Source organism: Urocitellus parryii, chromosome 3, assembly GCF_045843805.1.
Source record: "Urocitellus parryii isolate mUroPar1 chromosome 3, mUroPar1.hap1, whole genome shotgun sequence".
Classification (NCBI taxonomy): Eukaryota; Metazoa; Chordata; class Mammalia; order Rodentia; family Sciuridae; genus Urocitellus; species Urocitellus parryii.
The window spans coordinates 18,618,702-18,638,988 of record NC_135533.1 but is presented as its reverse complement, the minus strand read 5'-3'; the positions used below and the strand labels follow the sequence as shown (position 1 = coordinate 18,638,988).

Genomic DNA, 20,287 nt, shown 5'->3' with positions numbered 1-20,287 from the left:
ATCAGTCAGCACAAATGTACCAAAGTTCAGAGAGCTGTTTACTTCGGGACAACTGCGAATGGCAGCAGGACCTCAGCTCAAGGCTGCATCTGTCTGCCATTTCTCTCTGTCTGACCTCGTTTCAGGAACCTGACATTAGAAAGCCAGCAGGAGGGAGAATCCAACCAACCGAACCTGATTCCATCTTTTCATGAGTGTTCCTGGGGGCGCTGCACCTTCTGGTTGTAAGTACCTCCCCACAAGCACCACAGCTGGCCCAGATGCCCACCACCTCCCAAGACAGTACTTCTTCTCAGATAGTTCACTTTCTAGAAAGTGCCTCAGGAAAGTATTGGCTGCTAGGTGTCTGTGGCCTTCCTTCCTCTCTCCCCGGTACATCTACCCCTTTATTCTCTGATCTCCTTCCATCTACTCTCTTCAGCATCACCTGTGTATCACTGGCCACAAAAATGATGCCACTAAGGCTGGCAGAACCAGTTGGGCCTACACAGACCAACTATGAGCAGCCAGGTCTGTACAAGTAACTGTATGTGGCTTTTGGAACACATTGTTCATCAAAACAGGCAGCCAAAACCCACGCAGGTCACTGACCAGCAGCAGCTAAACTGTTGCTCAAAGGTGATTATGAAAACACCATGAGCCCTTCGAATACACACTGAAGATTAAAATTTCCAGAAAGATCTGTGCTCTTGACTTGGAGAATATAATAGGATCTAAGAGATTTTTAGACCCTATGTTATTAGAGTAGATTGCTTCTCATGCCCCAGTGGAAATTCATGGTAGAATTTTAGTTTTCTCGGGGCAGATGGTGAGACCTTTCATTTTTGTAAGTGGGCTATTTTGTTCATAACTCTTATTATACTGCTTCACCTGTAAATTCAAAGCATTCATTGAGTAAGGGAGGAAAGTGCATATTTCCTTCTTACCTCATGATATTAAAGTGCATTTTCAGTATCATCTTCCTATAATATATCCCTTTCAAAATCTTGTTTCTGAGATTTAGTGCGTGTGATTTTCTTCTTTCAATTTTAAACATGTTTTGTTTTATGAACTTTCTTTCCATCTTGGCTCTCACCTTATCTAATTACTGGAAGTTATGATTATTTTATAAATTTTATTTTTTCTGAAAAATAGCTCATAATTCTGGTATTTTATTTTAATGCAAAAAGAAAGGAACAATTGCCAATAATTCAACTACCCAGAAAAACAGCTAATATTAATTAATAATTAATTAGTTAAATAATTCCTTAGTCTGTTTCTCCTGTACATCTTTTTATAGAGGCATTCATACTAGTGGGATTTTATATAGGCTTTTCTTAAAAGTTGTGTAGTGTTTCATCATTCTGATGTTTCCTAATTTACTTCTAATACTGGCAATTCAAGTTGCTTCCCACTTTTTGCCAAAGTGACACTGTAATAAACATTCCTATCATTGATTGCATTTCTGTTTCCTGCCTTAGAATAAATTCATAAAAATGGAGTGACAAAGAGATTTGACTGTTTGGAGGTTTTTAAATGCATGTTGGCCAGATACCTCCCAGAGAAATTTTCCAAATTTTTACACCTGCCATCATGTGTGAGAAAGCCAGTTTTACCACTCTTGGTATCAGCAAGTATTTCTCTTTTATTTTAATGTTTATTTTTTTTTTTAGTGGTAGTTGGACACAATACCCTTATTTATTTATTTTTATGTGGTGCTAAGGATTGAACCCAGGAACTCATGTGTGCAAGGCCAGTGTTCTATCACTGAGCCACAACCCCAGCCCCTCAGCAAGTGTTTTTATCTAGTTTTGATAGGGAAACACATAGGTTATGTTACTTGGCATGTCTTTGATGACATTAGGATAGAGATTGTTTTTTCATATTAGTTAACTACTTTTCATTCTTTCTTTTGTGAATTATCTCTTAATATTCCCTTGTTCATTTTTATGGAGTTTAATATTTTCCTTAACTATTCACATGAACATTTTAGGCATTAGGTATATTCATCATTTAATATTTGTTCTACATATTTTCCAAGCTCATTGACTTGTGTGTGTATATGTGTGTGTGTGTGTTTTAGTGTTGTGTGCTTTTGTATATAGAAATCTATATTTTTTTTAAGTAGCTAAATCTGTACAATTTTTATAGCTTTGATTTGCTTTTAAGTTCAGAATGTCCTTTCTCATTCATAAATCAGATTTTTTTTACTTTTTTCTGTTTGTTTTTGAATCTATGTGCAATTTATTTTGGTTTGTGGAATGCAAAGAGGACCTAAAATAGTTTGGGTTTTCTTTTTTTCTCTTTTCCAGCTAGCTTGTCAACTGCTCCAGTTACTTAATAAGAAACCCTTTATAGGCTCAAACCAAATGTCTCCTCTACAGAGCGGTCTTCCCTGACTCTCAGATCTAGAATCAGCACTTTTTCCTTCCACTTTCTCCCCCTGACTTCCCCCTGTTTCTTTCCCAAAGCTTTTCAAACATGTAATTATCTTTCTTAATTATGTTTGGTGTCTGTCTTCCCAAGTAGAGTGCAAGCTAATAGGGAGATATCTGGTTGTTCCCTAGCACCTCTGATTCTCCAGGGTCCTCACTCCAGAATCACCCAAAATGCATCATGAGTAGTGTCCTAAGAAAACTGTAGCCAGAGGGTGGGGAAATTTCTTCAGAATTGCAGGAGAGAGTGCTGGGGCCAGAGAACCCCGCTAGCCTCTAGTGCTATTTTGGGCCCTGTGAATCTCAGCGTCCCATAAACTGGATGGGGGAGATCTGCCCCCAAAAAACCAAAGGAGGATGGGTTCCCCAATTTATAGTCATTTGTTCATTTTTAAGGATTTTTTTCCCTACCTCTAAATATTTTGTAACCTTTATTCTCAGCTGGGTCATCTGCTAGTAAAAGCTAATCAGCAACAAAACAATTAAACAATGGCTTATCATGTCATGCCTGGCCTCATGCCTCTGAGTTTAAATTGCCATCTCATGGTGTATCCCCATTTCTTCTGGGAAAGCTGTTTTTATTTACATATAAGAATTAAGCAAATCTGAACATTGCAGTGTTCCATGACAAGCTGGGTGGTGCAGACGACCACCCACAGAGAACACTGTGAACCCCAGGAGCTGCCACTGGCCAAACACATCCAAGAGACACCCAGTTGTGAAAAACTAGAGCTTAGATGCTTATTTCTGCCAAAGGAAATACGACACGTTTCCCTTTCTTCTTCCCTTTTTATTTTTATTAGAACCCCACCCAAACCAGGAACATGCTAATCTTGAATGTGTTCAGCCAGCAAGTTTTTAGCCAGGGCTGGTGGCCTCCTGTGACGAACACACACCCTTGTCCTGCACCCTGTCAGGTTTGGTGGTTCTGGCTTTCTTCTGCTTGGATTTTCTTTTCTGGACTTCTCACTCCATTCATGCCATGCACTGACCTGCCATCTCTACGTTACTCCTGCTTCCATTCCCTTTTGCCCCCTGGAATCATCTTCTTCATCACACAGCAGACACGTGGTACTTAGCACGTGCTGGGCACTGATCCATTTATGCTGCTGTGAACTCATTTCAGCCTCACAACAGCCCCATGGGGAATGTGACGGCCAATGCATGACAGAGCAGCATGTGATGGAACTTGCCCAAGGCCACATGACTAGTGAGGAACAGGACAGAGACAATCCAGGTGGTGGTGGTCACCACTGCCTGTTGCTACCCAGGCCTCATTCTGGAGTCATCACCTACACATATCCAAGAGGACAGCTTCCTGGAGTTGAGCTCTGTAAAGTAACTCCAGTGCTCTGTCCCCCTAGGTTCTCACCCAGGCTGTGTGGTCCTGGGCTCAACCTCTCTGAGCTTCAGTTTCCTCTCTATAATAAGAATAATTTGAGCAATACTTACTAGGTCATGTTCCAAGTGTTGTGCATGAATTACCTCATTTAATTTCCATAACATCTATAAAATAAATTCTGTAATTATACCCATTTTACAGATCAGAAAACTAGGCACAGAGATGGCATGTAACTAAGGTCACCACAGCTGGTAAATGGAAGAGCTGGGATTTGAACCCAGAAGACAAAACTTCAAAGCATGTGTTGTGAATCATTATTCCACTCCCCTATATCAAGTGAGAACAAGAAGAATAGCAGCTACATTTGGTTGCTCTGAAGATTAAATAGATAATGCTGGTGAAGGGCCAGGCCTTAAATAGGCAGATGCTCAGGAAGAAGCAGGCTCTTATTCTTACAGTGAAGACAACTAGGCAGCCTGATAGGCTCCAATATCCATCAACAGTATGAGCATGGGCTGGTTACTGACCCTCACTAGGCCTACTTTCTCCTCAAGGAAATGGAGATGAAAACAGGCAATCTACCTGCCAACCTTGTTGCAAGAAATTAAGAATTCCTGCAAAGTGCTTGGTGCAGGGTCTGGCACATAATAAATGCTCAAGAAATGTTGAGGTCTGTTTTCAACTATTAACAAGACTTCAACAAAATTGGATTCCTTCTCAGTTCCTTCCCACTGGCTGAAGAGACTCTCAAAGCAAGCTCTCTCCTCTGCTTCCCGTGGCTTCTGAAATTGTTCACAAAATGAAAAGCCAAAAGGGGAATTTATAACTGACAAGACCCTAAGGACTCCCCTGTTGTTTTTTCTTTTGAGCTTCCATGCTTTCAAACAACAAAATACAAATCCCAGGTTGGACTCCGAGGCCTTGGTAGCAACTCCCTGGGTGGTGCCAGGGCAGGGGAAGAGGCTACTGCTCCCACCTCAGCCATCACCATATCTAGTGTCAAATGGTCCCAGAGTACCCAACTCCTGAAGCCGCAGGCTTGGATGAAGTACCTGAGGGAGAGAGGACCTTGTAGAAAATTTACATTTAGCAAGGCACAGTGGCACATGCCTGTAATCCCAGTGGCTTAGGAGGCTGAGGCAGGAGGATCATGAGTTCAAAGCCAACTTGAGCAATTTAGTGAGGCCCTAACACAACTTAGAGAGACTGTGTCTCTAAATTATATATATAAAAGGGTTGGGGATGTGGCTCGGTGGTTAAGCTCAACTGGGTTCAATCCCAGGCACAAAAAAGAAAACTTGCATTTAGAAACTGAGAAAGAAAAAAATAAAAAATAACCCAGAGGCAAAGAATCAGGACAGAGAAGTACATACAGAGGCCCTGGTGCAGCAAAAGAATTGTACTTTACTATGACAATTATGGTGGCAAAATGTTAATAGCCGTTACATAGAAAGGGCTCAGACTGACAAATGAAAACTAAAACTGGAAATAATTTTTTTTCTTTTTTTTTTAGTGGTGCTCTGGATCAAATCCAGGGCCACACATACTCAAAATGATTTTTTAAAGCAAAAGAACTAATAGCACTTCACAAAAGAAGAAATATAGATGATCATTTCTTGAAAATATTGAACTTTACTAATTCTGAAAGAAAATAATAACAATGAATCATCATCTGTCGCTATCTAAGACTAAAGATATGCAATTCTAGGGAGCAAGCATTCTTGGGCACAGTAGTTGCAGTTCTCAGGAGGCTGAGGCAGGAGGATGATTTGAGCCCAAGAATTCAAAGCCAGCCTGGGGCAACACAGTGACACCCTGTCTACGGGGCGGGGATGTGGACTTGGACAGGACAGGACGGAACTGGGAGAAAAATAGAGATAAGCACTCTCTTACACCGCTGATAGAAGGATAAACTGATTCACATACATACTCACTGTAACTTTATTTATAATGTATAAAATAATGTTACAAAATAAAATTTAGAAACACTTTAAGCTCTGAAATGGCTATTTGAAGCCCTTAAAGGTATCACATAGGAAATATTTCTAGTGATATAGGGAAACGTTTATTCTACAATGAAGTTCACAAAGTGGAACGTGAACATATATTTATGTGATCCTAGCGTATAATACAACATTACAGAGCACTAAGAGTGGGTATTTCTATGACCTGGAGTCATAGAAATTGATTTTTCGTCTTTTCTCTACACTTTCATTTATTTTCTAGTTTTCTGCAATTGGCACACACTATTTTCTTATAAACAGGAAAAAGCTCATCTAAAAATGGCCACAGTGACTCAGCAGTCTACCCTTTTGCCCTTTGAAGGAAGCACTGGCTGGTCATTAAAAAACTCATTGTCGGGAGAACACGAGTACCAGGATTGTTATAAAACAAAAAGAACAGGGCAGACTTTGGGGCTGGGAGAACAGTGTCACGGGTTTCCAACCACATATCCAGACACTGTCATGTGAACTGCTTAGGAAAAGCCCGGACTAGACTCCAACCTCTCCGTCCCAGCTTCCTAAAGTCTGTACGTGTTTCCAACAGGAAGCACAATCAGACATCTTGGCACTGTGCTGGGAATGTGCGGAACATGAAGATGGCCCCTCACTCAAGAAGCTCCACTGTGTGGTTACGATGTGGACATAACACATGTAAGTGAAATAGCCCAAAGACACCAAGCACATTTTCATTCATTAATTAAAAAAAAAAGAAATTCTCTGTATGCTGACATCAGTCCAGGAAAGCTCAGGAATCACTGAAGGTTTTAATCAGGTAGAAAGTCAGAAAGTCAGGTGGGATGTTGGGGGTTGGGGAGCGGCTGAGCATGGGCTAAGAATGGACACAGCCTGAGCAGATGCTGGACCATGCAAAGCTAGAGTGGAGGAAAAAGGAGCTGGGCCTCAGTGGAAGACTGAAAGTTCAAGTCCTAAGTGGAGCCAGATGGTGGAGAGCCTCAAGCACTGGACACGGGAGCTGAGCCTGACTGTATATATGAAGAGTTGAGGAGGAGAAGGAAACCACCTCCTCCACAGGCCTGGGCCTGCACTTCTGGGCTCCAGTTTTGTTTTGTTTCACTCTCCATCAAAAACCTCTAAGTGTCAGTTGAAAAAAAAAAAAATGAGGAAGTTAAAAACAAAGGCTCCAGGCTCTGTCTTCAAGTCAAAAATGTTTCATAGTAATGATTTTTGGAAACCAGTTGAATCAGGATTCAAACAGGAGAAATGGGAGGGAGCATTCAAACACAGTATCCTCTCTCCCATCCTGCTTCGTTCCAGGGAAATGCAGGCAAATTTCTGTAGCATGGTAGTGTAAATCAAGGTCCCCACTCTTGAAATCCATCCCACTTCCCAAAATACCAAATCCCATTAGAAACATAGGCTTTTACTAAAGTTGTCAAATATTCAAAACCATGCAAAATACATTGGGAATTTTCTCAAACCACGGGCTGGACTGGTTAAACTTTTCATCATACCATCGGAGAACAGTTGGATTCAGTCACCTTTTAAAGTGTTGATGAACAAGCAGCAATGCTCCAAGAATCTCCAACTACATTCAAAGGGGGCCTTCTGCCCCTTGAGTTTTCAGAGACTTTAAACAATAAGGTACTGCAGAGGGGCAGCTGCTGAGGCTTGAGCTGAGATGGTCCCTCACACTTTGTTTCCGAGTGTCACTGCCATCTCTGTCTGGAGGGAAGGAAAGCACAAGCAGGAGCAGAGCAGGCTACTCAGTGTTGCCAGGGGCCTGGTGGAGGCAGCACAGATTCAGGTGCTCAATGTCCTAACAAGGGCTTGCTCAGCACCAGGTCTCTGTCAAAGGATCTCTGATGAATCCCTGTTTTCATTTCTGGCCTTCATTTGGGTCCTTTGAATGGAGCTGCCTTCTCTCCAAGCCTGACCCATGCTCTTTGTTCCACTTGGTCCCTTTCTGTTTTTGCAGAACAAATGCGGCATATAGAATCAGACAGCTGAGGGAAAGGAGGGCTGCTCCCCAGGGTCCCCTGAGGAGCTGAGCCCCAGGGTCTCTGGGTTCCTCCCCAGGTCACCAATGGCTGCCACACACTTCACAGCTGGATCCCACCTGGCACTGCTGGCCAAGGCTCACAGGGCACCACTTGGTACTCTGGCTCCAGTGCGTGCATCTCACAAAGTTTGCAGCTAGACGTCCCTCATAACCCCTGACGTAAATGGCTGGTTTATGCACATGGAAAATGCACACAGATGAAGCCCCAGTGTGCAGACTACTGTTTTACAGGCCAATTTGAAAAACACTCTTCTGAGTAAAAAAAGTAGTAAATTTTTAAAAATAATGAGTAATGAAATGAGCATTTACATACATCTAGGACCACAATTAGCAAGTTTTCTATAGGTCAGTTTGGCAAGATGCCCTGGGATCGCTATGATAAGCTACCTTGACCCTGTGACGGCTCTTCTAGATATCTAACCCAGGGAAAAGTCAGATTCCAAGCAAGATTCCTATAAGCTTCTTCACTATCACAAAGGTGAAAAATGGAAATGACTTGTCAATTGCTAGTGTAAAGGATAAATCTACGACATGGACTATTCAGTGAAAAGAGTGTCATGTGCAACACAATGGTTATTGTAAAATACATCAGCATATGGGAAATATTAGTGAAATATTAACAGTGGTTCTATGTATATGGTGGGATAAAAGGGCTTTTTAAAAAGTATTTTCTAAATTTCCTAGAACTACTATATATTACTGTTGTTTTCAGGAAATTAAAAAAAAACTATAGATGTTTTAAAAGTAATGAGTGCTGGGATGGGATTTCATCACCAGGTGACATCAGGTATGTCCCAATAATGAGTTCTCAAAGCAGGGCAGATGACATTACAGAGAGAGTCTGGCAGCGATCCTCAGCCCAGGCTCATATCCTAGGAAGCTGCAGAGCTTTGAAGATACACCAGTGCCCACCTCATATCCAGAAGTCTAGATTCGATTGAGGTGTGGCTTTTATAGCTCTCCAGGTGGGTATCTCTGTAGCTGTGGTGAGAGCCATGGCTCCACGGGTCTTCCTTACCTTCCTTCACCTTCAGGACCCTGCTGACAGTGAGCCTTGTCCTCCACCTTGTCAATACCCACCCTCTATAAGGATGTGAGAAATTCCCCCAAGAATGCTTCCTATGGCTTCTGGCATTTAGGCTGAGCAAATCCTTTAACCCAAAAGCACTTCAGTGGGGACTCTTCAGGCCTTCACAGCTGCTTAGGAGGGACTCTTCCTCCTGACCTCAAATCCAAGGGGCAGCTGATGTCTTGTGAGTGGGTCCTGGCTGTAGGTTACCTGGGACTTGCTGTCCTGGTAGGGTGGGTTAGAATAAGTTTGCCAGGGGGAGGTCAGGAGCTTGAGAAGATGCAGGGTGTGAGCAGAGAGGGAGAGCTGGACACTCACTGGTGTGACTTTCCCTCAGGTCCCCTGAAAAGGGCAGGAGAGATGGCCATCCCCAGGCCACTGTGGGGCAACCATCTATCCTTCGTGGGCATCATGATCCTGACAGCTGTGGTCATCTCCCTGCTGTTCTACGCTCTCCTCTGGAAGGCTGGCAACCTCGCTGACATGCCCGACCTGAGAATTGGTTTCTACAACTTCTGCCTGTGGAACGAGGACACTGGCTCTCTCCAGTGTCACCACTTCCCTGAGCTAGAGGCCTGGGGTGTGTCTCAGATTGGCCTGGCGCTGGCCAGGCTTGGCGTATACGGTGCCCTGGTCCTCACACTCTTTGTCCCCCTGCCTCTCCTCCTCGCCTGGTGCAATGGTGACAAGGGAGAGTGGCAGCTGGCAGTGGGCTTCTTGGCAATGTCCTCTGTGCTGCTAGCTGGAGGCTTGGGCCTCTTCCTCTCCTATGTGTGGAAGTGGGTCAGCCTTTCTGTCCTGGGGCCTGGCTTCCTGGCTCTGGGCCTGGCCCAGGTTTTACTCATCCTGTTACTTATGGCCACGGTTATGTTCCCTCCAAGGGCCAAGAAGGACAAGTACCAGCTGTTAGACCTATCTAAAGGCTTAAGTGATTGTGAGGGTTAGTTCTAACTACAGAGAAGGTGCCAGAGAACCCAGGGGTTGGCACATCTTCTCAGCCATTTTGTTTCATAGCTAATGCCGTTCTCAAACCCCAGCAGATAGAACTCTGCAAAAGGTGGGTCCCCAGTGTCAAGGAGACCAAGGTAGTAAGGGTGGCCAGGCCAGCTGCGGCTTCTTAGTATAGGATTGCCTGTACTTCAGGACTTCTGCGGACACCCTAAAAGCACATGGCTCACTGCCACATGATTTCCTGCTTTATTTAACCCATCTGGGCAATTCTTCCTCTAGCTTCAGGAGATAAAGATTCCTGTTATGGAGTCAGATTTGCAGGCTGATTTATAAGAGAGCCAAACTGGAATCAGTGAAGGTTTATGGGAACAAGTAGGACCACTATGAAAGGGCACCTAGTAGCAAGCCTTAGTTCCTCCCTCAGTGAGGAGTGGCTTCCTGCAATAAGCCCCTCACCAGGACTCCACCCCCATGGCCCAGGAATGGCTGAGGGACCCAACAGACAGAACACATATGGCATAAAGAAAACTAGGTTTGGAAGGTCCCTCCACAAAGGACGAAGCAGGAATCAGCTGGCAAGCATTCCTATCATTGTGACCCTGGAGGAAGGGGCAGGATGCTCCTGATCCTTGGGCAGGAGAGGGTGGACTGGACCAAATGGATCCACACACAGGTGCTACATCCCCTCACTTCTCCACCCAGAACTGGAAAGGACAGAAGCACAACAACTTGTGCACTGGAGAACTCTGTATTTTTTGGCACCTGTATGTTGGGATACCTGTATGGCAACAGTTTACTCTTTCTGTGCCTTTCCAAAGCCACACTGAATACAGAGGCAGAAACATGGACTCTGGTGTCATCTTTTGTCCTTAGTATATGGTCTCCCAACCCTCTTGCACTTTAAACCTGCCCAGGAACCAAGGTAGAGGCTTCCAGGTGGAAGAGAGGCAGCAGCTCAAGGCAGCTTGTCTGGCTTACCAGTCTCTGGTTGGAAAGTCTCACCCTCCCAGGTGGAGCAGGAACTATGGGCAGCTCGTGTCTTCAAAGCTGGAGGGCAAGGGCCTCTGATGGGGAGGGATCATGCTACAAAAGCCTGGGAATCACAGTTATTCAGTAGCCATACTTTTCCTTGAAAATGATTGTCTCTTGGGTTCTTAAAAGTTGGACCCCATGACCTCATTTTCTCTAGAATAAGACAAGACAATTGGGATTCTATCCCCCTGTGCCAGGTGGGATGCAGTGCGAGGAGAAACTAATGGGAATTTGGTTTGGGTCCTCACTGTCACACTGAAAACAGCAGCCCCCAGGAGGCCCAGGGCACCTGGAGCTTCTGATCTAGGATGAATCTGCCAGGCCCAGGGAGGTGCAGAGCTGGGCACACAGGCAGCCACATCTGCACCCTAGGGGTGGGGGTGAGGGGCAACAGCGCCTCTTCCTGCTGCTCTCCGCAGAGTCCAGCGAGCTGTTTATCCTCAGCTGAAAAATATCTCCCTGACATATTTCAACACATCTTCCTCCTCCGCTTCCTTGGGGCTTCTGCATGTAGAGCTGGAAGTCCCCTGCCCCTGGGAAGGGCGGAGGCCCCAGGCAGCCTTGTCTTTCCCACTGTCCTCTTCCTCGCTGCTGCTCCCAGGAGAACTTGTGTGAGGAGACACAGAGCAGATGGGGGAGAGCTCCAGCTTATCAGCGTCCACCAGAGGTGACTGCTCCTGGGGCTTTTCCTGTTTACGGCACTGTGAAGCAGAAGAAGTGGCAGGCTCAACGTCCATCAGTGAGGCAGGACATATCCAGAAGCAACTGCAAAGCCAGTGTGCGACCAGGCCAGGCCCCACTCCCACCCCACTCCTCCTCAAACTCCTCAGGTTCTTAAACAACCAGAACCCACTTGGGAGACAAGCCAGCAGGGGTGTGGGGAACAGCTGAGCAGAAAGAAGAAACCAATAGGAAAATGTGGCGGGAATGAAGGGTGAAAGCATGGAAGGGGCCCAGGCTACGTCACAGAACCAGTGAAACCCCCGAGTCCCAGCTTCTTCAGGGTAACAGTATCTAAATTAGTAACCCCCAAATGTTACTGTGAGGATTAATGAGAGAGGACACTGTGTAAAAAGGCACATGATAAATAAAAGGTGCTGTCCAACTGTAAGGTGGTCCAATGATTACTTCAGGAAGACAGTGACTTCCCCATGTTCTGCTAAGGAGAGGTGCAAAGGTCCAGAAGGATCTTGGCCAACTGAGACCCTTTCTGAGAACACAGGCGAACATTTTGTGTCCTGCCACATACCAGCACAGAGTCACAGTGCATGCTATTCCTCACACACACCCAGCCCAGGTGTCTCACCCCACATCGGGGAGGCTGGGGCAACATGGCTGAGGGACAAGGGAAGGAACAGACAGAAGAAACCAGCTGACAGGAGCAGAATCCTGACAGTGACCAAGGTTGTGGCTAGTTTCTGTCCATGGAGTCTCCGGTCACAAGAGTAAGAAGGGACACAGCTGACTGTACCTCAATCAGGATCCCCAGAGCCACATCCACCATTTCTGCTTCATTCATGCAGTACACAGTCTTCATGGCAGGAGTTCTGCAACACAGACACGAGTCATGAATGGGGAAGAGGGTCTCCAGGCTCACAGGGGCAAGGAAAGGACAGCAAGAGGGCTGCATCCCAGGCCTCCCCACCAGGGATGAGCACAACAGTGCCTCCGAGCTGAGGAACTTCCTTGAGGCAAGAATATGACTTCCTCCTCCCAGTAGCCCAGCGCTGACCTCAGGCCCTCCCACCCTCCACCAACTCCCGATAAGGAGCTGGGACTGGGGAGGAGGCCGGCTCCTGAGAATCACACCTTGAAACACACACAGTGGATGTGAGCAGATGTGGGCCTTCAGGCCAAGACTTGACTGAAACAGACCTGAATGCATGAACACATTCAATCAAACACCCTGCTACAATCTCAAAGGGAGGCTGGCCAGAAAAGGAAGAGCTAGGAAATAGAGTGCTGAGGGCCTGGGCCTAAGAGTGGCAGGGATGCCCCAACCTGCTTGACGCTGGCACCCTGAAGAACTCCCTTCCCCACATTACCGTCATTCAACTAACCCATGCATGGTTCCTGACTTCTTGCTGTACATCTGCCTGTCCCCAGAGCTCTCTTCACAGGAAGAGCAGGCACCATTCAGGAAGCCCGGTGACTGGTCCACTGGACTTGTCCGTGTGATGTCATAATTTTTGGTGTAAATGTAGAGAATAGTATTCTGACAACTGGCATTTTGGAGAGCTTGCTAGTATTCAGAAGCCACCTGTGTGTGTGCTGACGGTCCAGGCTCCAGCAGTGGAAACCTCAGTGGCACAGGGCCAGAGGTGGGCACCTGACTGCAAGCTCACTTTCCTTTCTAAGAGTTCCAAAGTGTGGGAAGAAAAACCCACCCATCTCACTCTCGGCCAATTACGGCAGGCCCAAGGCCACTGAGAGGCCCTCCTCCCTCCTGAGCTTCCCCAGGAGCATCCTGACCAGAGGTTGGCTTACCCTGCTGCTACTGCTGGCCCTGTCACCATTCTCCTCCGCTTGGAGGTCTTCACTGGCACCACCCTCCTTTCAGACACCTGGGCTGTCATCCAGCAGGGAAGGACCCTGGTTTTGTTCTGAGATTTTAAGGTTTCCATCGCTGTAGTTTCCCCCAATAAGGAGTCAGGATCTGAGTGACTTGCTTGACTCAGGACAGGACAGCAAATCTTACTCCTGTCACATCAGGAATTAGAGGCCTCATTTTTCCAAAAGGGCACCAATCTTTAATGCCTACAAAGAAGAACAAAATCTGGTAAGTTCTAAGCTAAAACACTTTCAGTCAGCCTGGGGCAGGCCAGAGGTGACCCAGAGGGTCACCAGAGCCCAGAAGATGGGGCATTCTCAGCATGTCCAGCAGGTGTGGCAATCAAGACGATGGGTTGGGGAGACAAGCCCAGTGACTTGCCCCAGTGCCCCACAAGCAGACACCCCTCACCCCAATCACCTCCCCTGTAGCCTCTGCATTAATGGAACCAGCACTCCTAGAGGAAGGAAGGAAAGGAGGCAAAGCCAGGTGATTTCTCCTCCTCCACACTGCAGGCGCTACTGTCCTCAGAGCGTCCAGTAATCCAACTCCCAAAACATCTCCCATGATCTCTCTCAAATTTGCCCCAGGTCCCAGCTTCTCACTTCCTCTACAGTGAGAGGGCCTTAACAACCACCAGGCAATTCTGATTCACAGAAAGGTTTCATTGATCACCCTCCCTGCCTTAATCTGAAGCTTCTTCTGATTGGCCAAATTTTAACCTGCTAGAGGGGTCAGGAAGTTTTAACTGCTTGGCTCCCCAGATTTGCAGAAATCAAATCTCCCTGGCCCCCACCAAGCCTCTGATATAACTTGGCTTCCCTTTCCCTACCCCGAGTTGATTCCACCTGGGCCCCTCCATCCTTAACATCAATCCCCACCTAAAAAAACTATGACTCTCAGACCAGGACATAATTTTCCACTTAGGAATCAACCTAAGTGTTCCTAAGAACATCTAAGGGGCCGAAGTTTGCCTGAAAGGGGTAGTCAGCGAAGAATAAAACCCCTCTCTGAATCATAACTTGAAAATTTATTGCTCATCCAAAATGGCTGTTTACAACTTAAGAAAAAACCAGCAGGCCAGCATCTTAATCTACAGCCCAGGGGACAGACCTTGACCAATGTACTTTAATTTCTGTTTAAATTATTGGACGTTGATAGTCATTCCTCCCGTCTACTGAGCACCCAGTGCTGTTCAATAGAAATTTATTAGATCGGGAGATGCATCATTCATTCCACTTTACAAACAAGGAACTGAAACCTAGTTAACTTGCACAGGTCTCAAAAAGTTCAGCCATCCAGGATCTCAGCCTGGCCCTGTAGATTGCCAATCCTGTGCCCGCCCTGCTTCAGGTTGGCAACGTCCCCTGGAAGCACGTTTGGTGCGGCTCAGTGCTCACTGGTGTCAGACCTGGTAGACAGACTTCAGAAAATCTCAGCCAAAGCGCCTCACTCCTTGGGTGAAAACGAGACCCCGCAGGAACGGGATCTGACAGCATTTCTCATCCGTAACATGCAGCTCGCTCTTGGGGACCTTCCCCTGACTTTGCCCCTACTGTACTGTGCCGACCCACAGGAAACAAGCAGGAACTCCTTGCTCCACGCGGACCGCGGCTGCCCAGACACGAGAGCTGGCGCGCCTCCTTCCGTTCGCAGACGGCGCCTGCACTGGGGGAGCGCGCCGCAGCCCCTGGCCTTGCTGTGCTGCCAGGTCTTGGGCCTCCTTCTAGGGGTCGGGAGCGAGTCCCGGAGGCGGATTCGGGACGGTTGTGCCAGCCCAGCTCTGCCCGCCCCTTCCGGCTACCCGGTCTTCTGGCGCGCGCGCGGAGGCCGGCGGCGCCCCCTGCTGAAGCAGGAGAGGCTCTGTCCGGCTTTTGGAAAGTCAAAGTGTTGATTCCCAGGCCCCAGGATCCGAAATTAGTCGGAGGGAAGGGGGTTCTGTATTCTACAGCCCCGCCCGGGATCTCACGGGAACCAAGTTTAGTGCTCCCCACGGGCGACGCATCCCGGAGAAGGCGCAAGACGGTGCAGGGAGAGAAATCAAAGGCTCTATTCACGTAACATCAAGTAACATAGGAGTTACTAATATTTAATATTCAGATTGGCAGCCCAGGGCTTCCCTATGCAGAGACACGGGCGGCTCCACTTACCTGCCCAAGTGTGCTAGTTGCTTTCAGCTATGCTGAACGCTATAATTAACAAATGAAGGTAGCCTTGGTTCAAATCACACTTGTGACTTCAGAGAGCCTAAAAGAGGACTGAGGTCAGAGACCAACTGAAAAGACCAAGGCAAGCAGTCACAGGGGAGGTCTTCCTCTGCATTTGGGGGTAAAATATGGTCTGCCCCCAAATGAGAAATAAGACAGTTGTTGAACTGTGATTTCCAACTGGTCTGCTAATAACAGCACAGTTACTATTTAGAAACGAGCTGCACAAAGCTTTGAGCCCCCTTTTCTGGACCAGGAAGTGCTCTTTTTCCCTAGGGTGCCTTCAGTTTCTCCAGAGAACCTCCCAGGCTCTTCTGGAATGCTAATCAATACTAGGGAAGTGGGCTGGGTGGAAATTTTAAATAAATCTAGGCCTAAGAAAATAAACCAGTGGTCTCAATTCCCCTACCAGTCAGCCACTGTAGGGATCAACTTAGCTATGGTTGAACCAGGCCAGCCTCCAGGCTCTGCAGGACTGGCCACTGGGATACAGGCTTCTCTCTGGCCACCACTAAGGCATCAGTCACTGACCTCAAAGGTCCTGGCTTTCATAGGCTGTGAGTCATCACAAATCTACAGGGCTGGAGTAGAATCGCATCATTTCCTTTTGTGAATAAAGGAACAGAAAATACTTGCTCAGTAGAACTACCCCTGTACATTTCGCTCCTTAAAACCTCTCCACAGCCAGCTGGAAAATAGGCCTGTGTGTCTGCATAGTCTTAGTGTAGGGAGAGGCCCTGGATGGGCAACGAACCCAGCTATGAGATCTATAAGCACTGGCAACACCTGAAGCACATGGGGTTTGTTGGGTTTTTTTATTTTTAAATTGACAGATAAAATTGTATTTTTGTGTGTGAGCTAACATGTAATGTTAATTAACTGGATTTAGTCAGTCCACATTGTATACACACTGTACTCCCAAACATCACACTGAGCTTCCTGGGTATTTGAATATCACGTGGGGGCTAGGTTTTGGCCTGAGGCTTGGGGTAGAGGCACAGGCAGATACCTGAGGAGAGGGCAGAAGGAAACCAGATGGGGAAATACACCTGCAGGGCCCTCAGTGCAGGTGAGGGGTTCATGACTTGAGGCCTGGCCTGCCTCCATGATTTTCTTTTTCTACCCTCATGGAAGATAACAGTAGGGAACCTTGGGTCCTTGGGTGGAAATACGCAGGTGTTTTGAAGGAGAGATTACTGTGCGTTTCCAATAAGCTTTGAGGATGAGCACTCTTCCTGGAGGTGGGCTGGGACGGGAGCACTAGGGGTTTGAAGTGTTGTGTTGCTGTATTCCTTAAACCATTTCAGCAAGCTGTGGGGACCATATTGAGAGGAGAGAAAGGGTCATAAGGCAGGAACTTTGAGATGAGAAGAAAAACTGGACCATGAACTCTCAGATGAAACTCAAGACCATTTAGACTGTCCCCCAGAATCCTGGGGTGAGATAGATTACTCAGATGTTTCAGTGCCAATGTGAAGACATGGCAGTGGAGAAGTCTTCACTTTCTTCATTTTAGAGATGGAAATAGGAGAAACTGGGTAACTACTTACCATGAAGTCTCTGGTGTTTTCCTGTAACCAAGCCACATGCATATCTCTCTCTACCTGTCCCTCAGTCCCAGCAGAAGACAGCCATTCCAGCCCTACTCCAGAACTGGGCGGGAGCCCAAAGAAGCTATAAAATGACTATATTGAGTTGCTGGTGGCAGCAATTCCCCATACATAGGTGACAAGATCACCCTGAAAAGCATGGGAGCCCTCCAGGACCAGGCCCACCATTCTATGTTGGCTCCTGCACTTGCCCAGCCTCAGCTGCCACTGTGGGAGAATCTTCCTCTTCAAGGTGCCCAGCTGCGGAGTAGCAGGCAGGCCTCAGGCGGGGGCATGGTCACCATTAGTCCAGGCTCAGCTCAGACTTAAGTGGTCAGGCCTGAAACCCAGGGGTCCTTCTAGCCATATGGTCAGGGAGCTACCCTCTCACCACTTGCCAGCAGAGAGTAAAAGTGGCTGGCACTGTTCAACTTCAAGGGCATCAAGTTGGAAGAATGAGAGAAGCCACCAAATGAAGTGCTAGGAACAGCAGCTTCCAGATAAAACTGGGCCACCAGCAGCAGAAGCCTGTGTACCTGCTCTTGTCCAGACGGGCTTCTGTAACAAAAGCCACCACCTCTCAGGGAAGACAGAACACTCTGGCCTGAACTTGAGCCCAGGCAAAACAGAAGAGCATGCTGTGGGCCCATGTCCCACTCCCATAAAGCCCAGGTGAACTGATGGCCAGCGAGGAAAGTAAGAAAGACCTGGTGTGGGGAAACAAAGGCAGGGAGCCCACGGCTGACTATCATCAGGGCAAAGTGACACACGCATCCTAAAAAGAGACACCAGGTGACTGCAAGAGCATTCTCTTTTTTTTTAAAAAAAAAAAGAAGAAAAATAAGCAGAGATATATATAAAATACTGTCAATCTCTCCTGGGCCAACACAGCCCCCATTACTGTTTCTCCTTCCTGAGCTTTCCTCCCGCAGTCGGAGGATCCTTCTCAGCCCATGACTTTGTTCTGTGGGAAGAACATGCCACCCGCTCCTTAAGGCTCCTGTTCTAGTCACTGCAGCAGGACAGTCCCAAGCCCCCTGGACAGTCTTTGCCTGAAGATCTGCTGCACTGGCAGGGACCTGGAAGGGGTGTGTCCTGTTCTCCCCCAACACTAGGACAATACTGTTTCTGTGGTGTCACTTGAGGCAGGTCCTTCAGAGCTTATGGGCCAGGAGGGTGGTCAGCTTGATCTTGCCATCCATGGAGGCAGTGAGGCAGGTCCCACAGTCCATGGCAGTGCTCCAGTCCACAGTGACCACAGGGGCCCGGTGGCCACCCAGGCTCAAGCAGCTCTCCAGAACCTTCTCATCACCACCCAGCTATAAGAGAACAGGAGAGAGAATGAACCATCAGCAGACATCACTCATAAACACATCCATTTTATCCACTTTTGGAGGCCAAACTGCCTCGAGTCTGGGGCATCCACCCAAACCCAAGGATGTGGGGAGAGCCTCATAGCCACCTGTCCAGAAAGTGAACCGGGGAATGCCTCAGTTTCCTGACTACAGTTGGTCCACTTTATGTGGAAAACAAGTCCCTGCCAAGTTCCTTAAAAATGCCACTTTCTCTGTCTCCTTGACCATGCTGTGGGCCAGTACCTCTGCACCTGCCTGGTGTTGCCTCACAGCATCGTCTGTCACTCGCTGACATCTGCTTGTGCCTCTGCTCATGTGTTTAAGGTTCGTTTCCCATTGCAGGGACACAAGCTGTAGGAGGGCAGGGTCTAGTTCTTTCCTGCAGTGTGGCCAGCCTACAGCACCCAGAATGGCCCTGGCACAGGAAGGCCTTGGATTAACGTGTAAACGAGGTCCTCTATCCCACCAGCACCACTATCCAGCAATTAGGCAGATGGGTGAAGGGTCAGCTACTAACAGAACAGGAAACGGAAGTGAGTGAAAGTACTCTACACGGCTAAACAGAAAAGGAGGTGTGAAGTGTTTGGCCTTCATGGAGAAACATTTGTAAAAGTGTCAATTAAATTGCTTATAGACTGTAAACTGGGACAGTTTTACAGTAGATTCTTTAAGCAATTGGAAGCCAACATCAGTATATTAAAAATTTCACAGGAAAATCTTTCAACTAATTAATTATAGAGTGAATGTAACTGCAAATCACATAAGTTGATCTGGGCAAATGAAAAGACTGTGTGATCAAAAATAAAATACACACACACACACACACACCACATAAGTTGATCTGGGCAAATGAAAAGACTGTGTGATCAAAAATAAAATACACACACACACACACACACACACACACACACACACACACACAGATCTCCACTCAAAGCAAAGTCCAGTCCACTGAAAACCAACCAGAGCAAATCTTTGGAGAACGAAATTAGGCTTGGAAACTGGAAGCTTTTTACCAGTATTTCCACTGAGAAATGCACAATTATGAGAAATTGTGTAGCTAATTTGTAGGGACAGCAAGAAACAGCAGAACAACCATCCTCTGTAGAAAAGAGGAGCCTTGCTGACTGTGCACATGTCAGGTCAGTCTAGAAGCCTCCTGATTTCCCACCCTAGGACCTCCTCTGTTCCACATGTAGCATCCCTTACCTTGCCATGAACTCCTCGCTCACTTCTGCTATGTGGGGCCCAAGGCCCGCCTTCCTCTTTACCCAACTGCTCCTCCTCCTTCCAGGGCCTCCAACTTACAGCCTGCCACTTCCCGAGTCTTCCCTGAGGACTCAGTCCCCACCCAGCTTCTTCCTCTTGGAACTGTTCAACACCACATCATCTTCCTTCACCCATGGTGTTTCTTTCTAATTTGAGTGTGACCCAAGAGAACAGAGATCATATTTTATATCTCTCTGGTACACTCCATAGTCCCGAGACCATGGCCTGCCACACAGCTGCTGTCCTATCTGTGGCAACAAGAACACTGAGAATATTTTACCTCATATAACTTCTTAGGCCTACAGATCAAATGTCATTGTCAGGGGGTTAAAGAATTAACACTGAGGCTAAGAACTGAATTCACTAGGTACCCGACGAGGCCAAACACAAATCCTCATCAGTAGGTCTAATGAATAATACTAGTAAAAAGGAAGGTACTTGTAATTTCATACACTTATACAAAGAAAACACATGAAACAGAACAG

At 46.9% G+C, this 20,287-nt stretch overlaps 3 protein-coding genes across 6 annotated transcripts in view; 1 reads left to right on the top strand and 2 right to left on the bottom strand.

Annotated features, from left to right (window-relative positions):
* Window positions 1-10,641, top strand: Tmem140 (transmembrane protein 140). 2 transcript variants are annotated; one of them, XM_026379914.2, is made up of 3 exons: window positions 1-224; window positions 6,304-6,410; window positions 9,186-10,641. In XM_026379914.2, exons 2-3 carry the CDS (start codon window positions 6,350-6,352, stop codon window positions 9,791-9,793), a joined length of 669 nt encoding a protein of 222 aa, XP_026235699.2. In that variant the 5' UTR covers window positions 1-224; window positions 6,304-6,349; the 3' UTR covers window positions 9,794-10,641. The 2 variants fall into 2 exon arrangements, with proteins under 2 accessions (XP_026235699.2, XP_026235700.2); XM_026379915.2 differs by lacking the exon at window positions 6,304-6,410.
* An 89-nt stretch (window positions 10,642-10,730) lies between these two features.
* On the bottom strand, window positions 10,731-15,148 carry Cyren (cell cycle regulator of NHEJ). Of its 2 annotated transcripts, none has more exons than XM_026379916.2 (4): window positions 14,957-15,148; window positions 13,319-13,588; window positions 12,303-12,378; window positions 10,731-11,532 (listed from the first exon to the last, which is right to left on the bottom strand). In XM_026379916.2, exons 2-4 carry the CDS (start codon window positions 13,453-13,455, stop codon window positions 11,272-11,274), a joined length of 474 nt encoding a protein of 157 aa, XP_026235701.2. In that variant the 5' UTR covers window positions 13,456-13,588; window positions 14,957-15,148; the 3' UTR covers window positions 10,731-11,271. The 2 variants fall into 2 exon arrangements, with proteins under 2 accessions (XP_026235701.2, XP_026235702.2); XM_026379917.2 differs by lacking the exon at window positions 14,957-15,148 and adding an exon at window positions 14,794-14,928.
* Window positions 15,149-16,027: 879 nt separating this feature from the next.
* The window catches only part of Wdr91 (WD repeat domain 91), a 32,002-nt gene continuing 27,742 nt past the window's right edge, over window positions 16,028-20,287 (bottom strand). For both annotated transcript variants that reach the window (XM_077796688.1, XM_077796689.1), the window contains exon 15: window positions 16,028-18,497. In XM_077796688.1, the coding sequence (XP_077652814.1) occupies window positions 18,333-18,497 (165 nt within the window). In that variant the 3' untranslated portion in view covers window positions 16,028-18,332. The remainder of the gene's footprint in view (window positions 18,498-20,287) is intronic.

What these genes read in the sequence shown, in the direction of transcription:
- Tmem140 (XM_026379914.2), top strand. Translation starts at nt 6,350, where the DNA reads ATGAAGATGGCCCCTCACTCAAGAAGCTCCACTGTGTGGTTACGATGT. An exon ending in ACGATGTGGACATAACACAT is followed by an intron (nt 6,411 to 9,185) that starts GTAAGTGAAATA and finishes ACTTTCCCTCAG; the next exon opens with GTCCCCTGAAAAGGGCAGGA.
- Cyren (XM_026379916.2), bottom strand. Translation starts at nt 13,455, where the DNA reads ATGGAAACCTTAAAATCTCAGAACAAAACCAGGGTCCTTCCCTGCTGG. An exon ending in GGGCCAGCAGTAGCAGCAGG is followed by an intron (nt 12,379 to 13,318) that starts GTAAGCCAACCT and finishes TCTGTGTTGCAG; the next exon opens with AACTCCTGCCATGAAGACTG. An exon ending in CTCTGGGGATCCTGATTGAG is followed by an intron (nt 11,533 to 12,302) that starts GTACAGTCAGCT and finishes TCTGCTTCACAG; the next exon opens with TGCCGTAAACAGGAAAAGCC.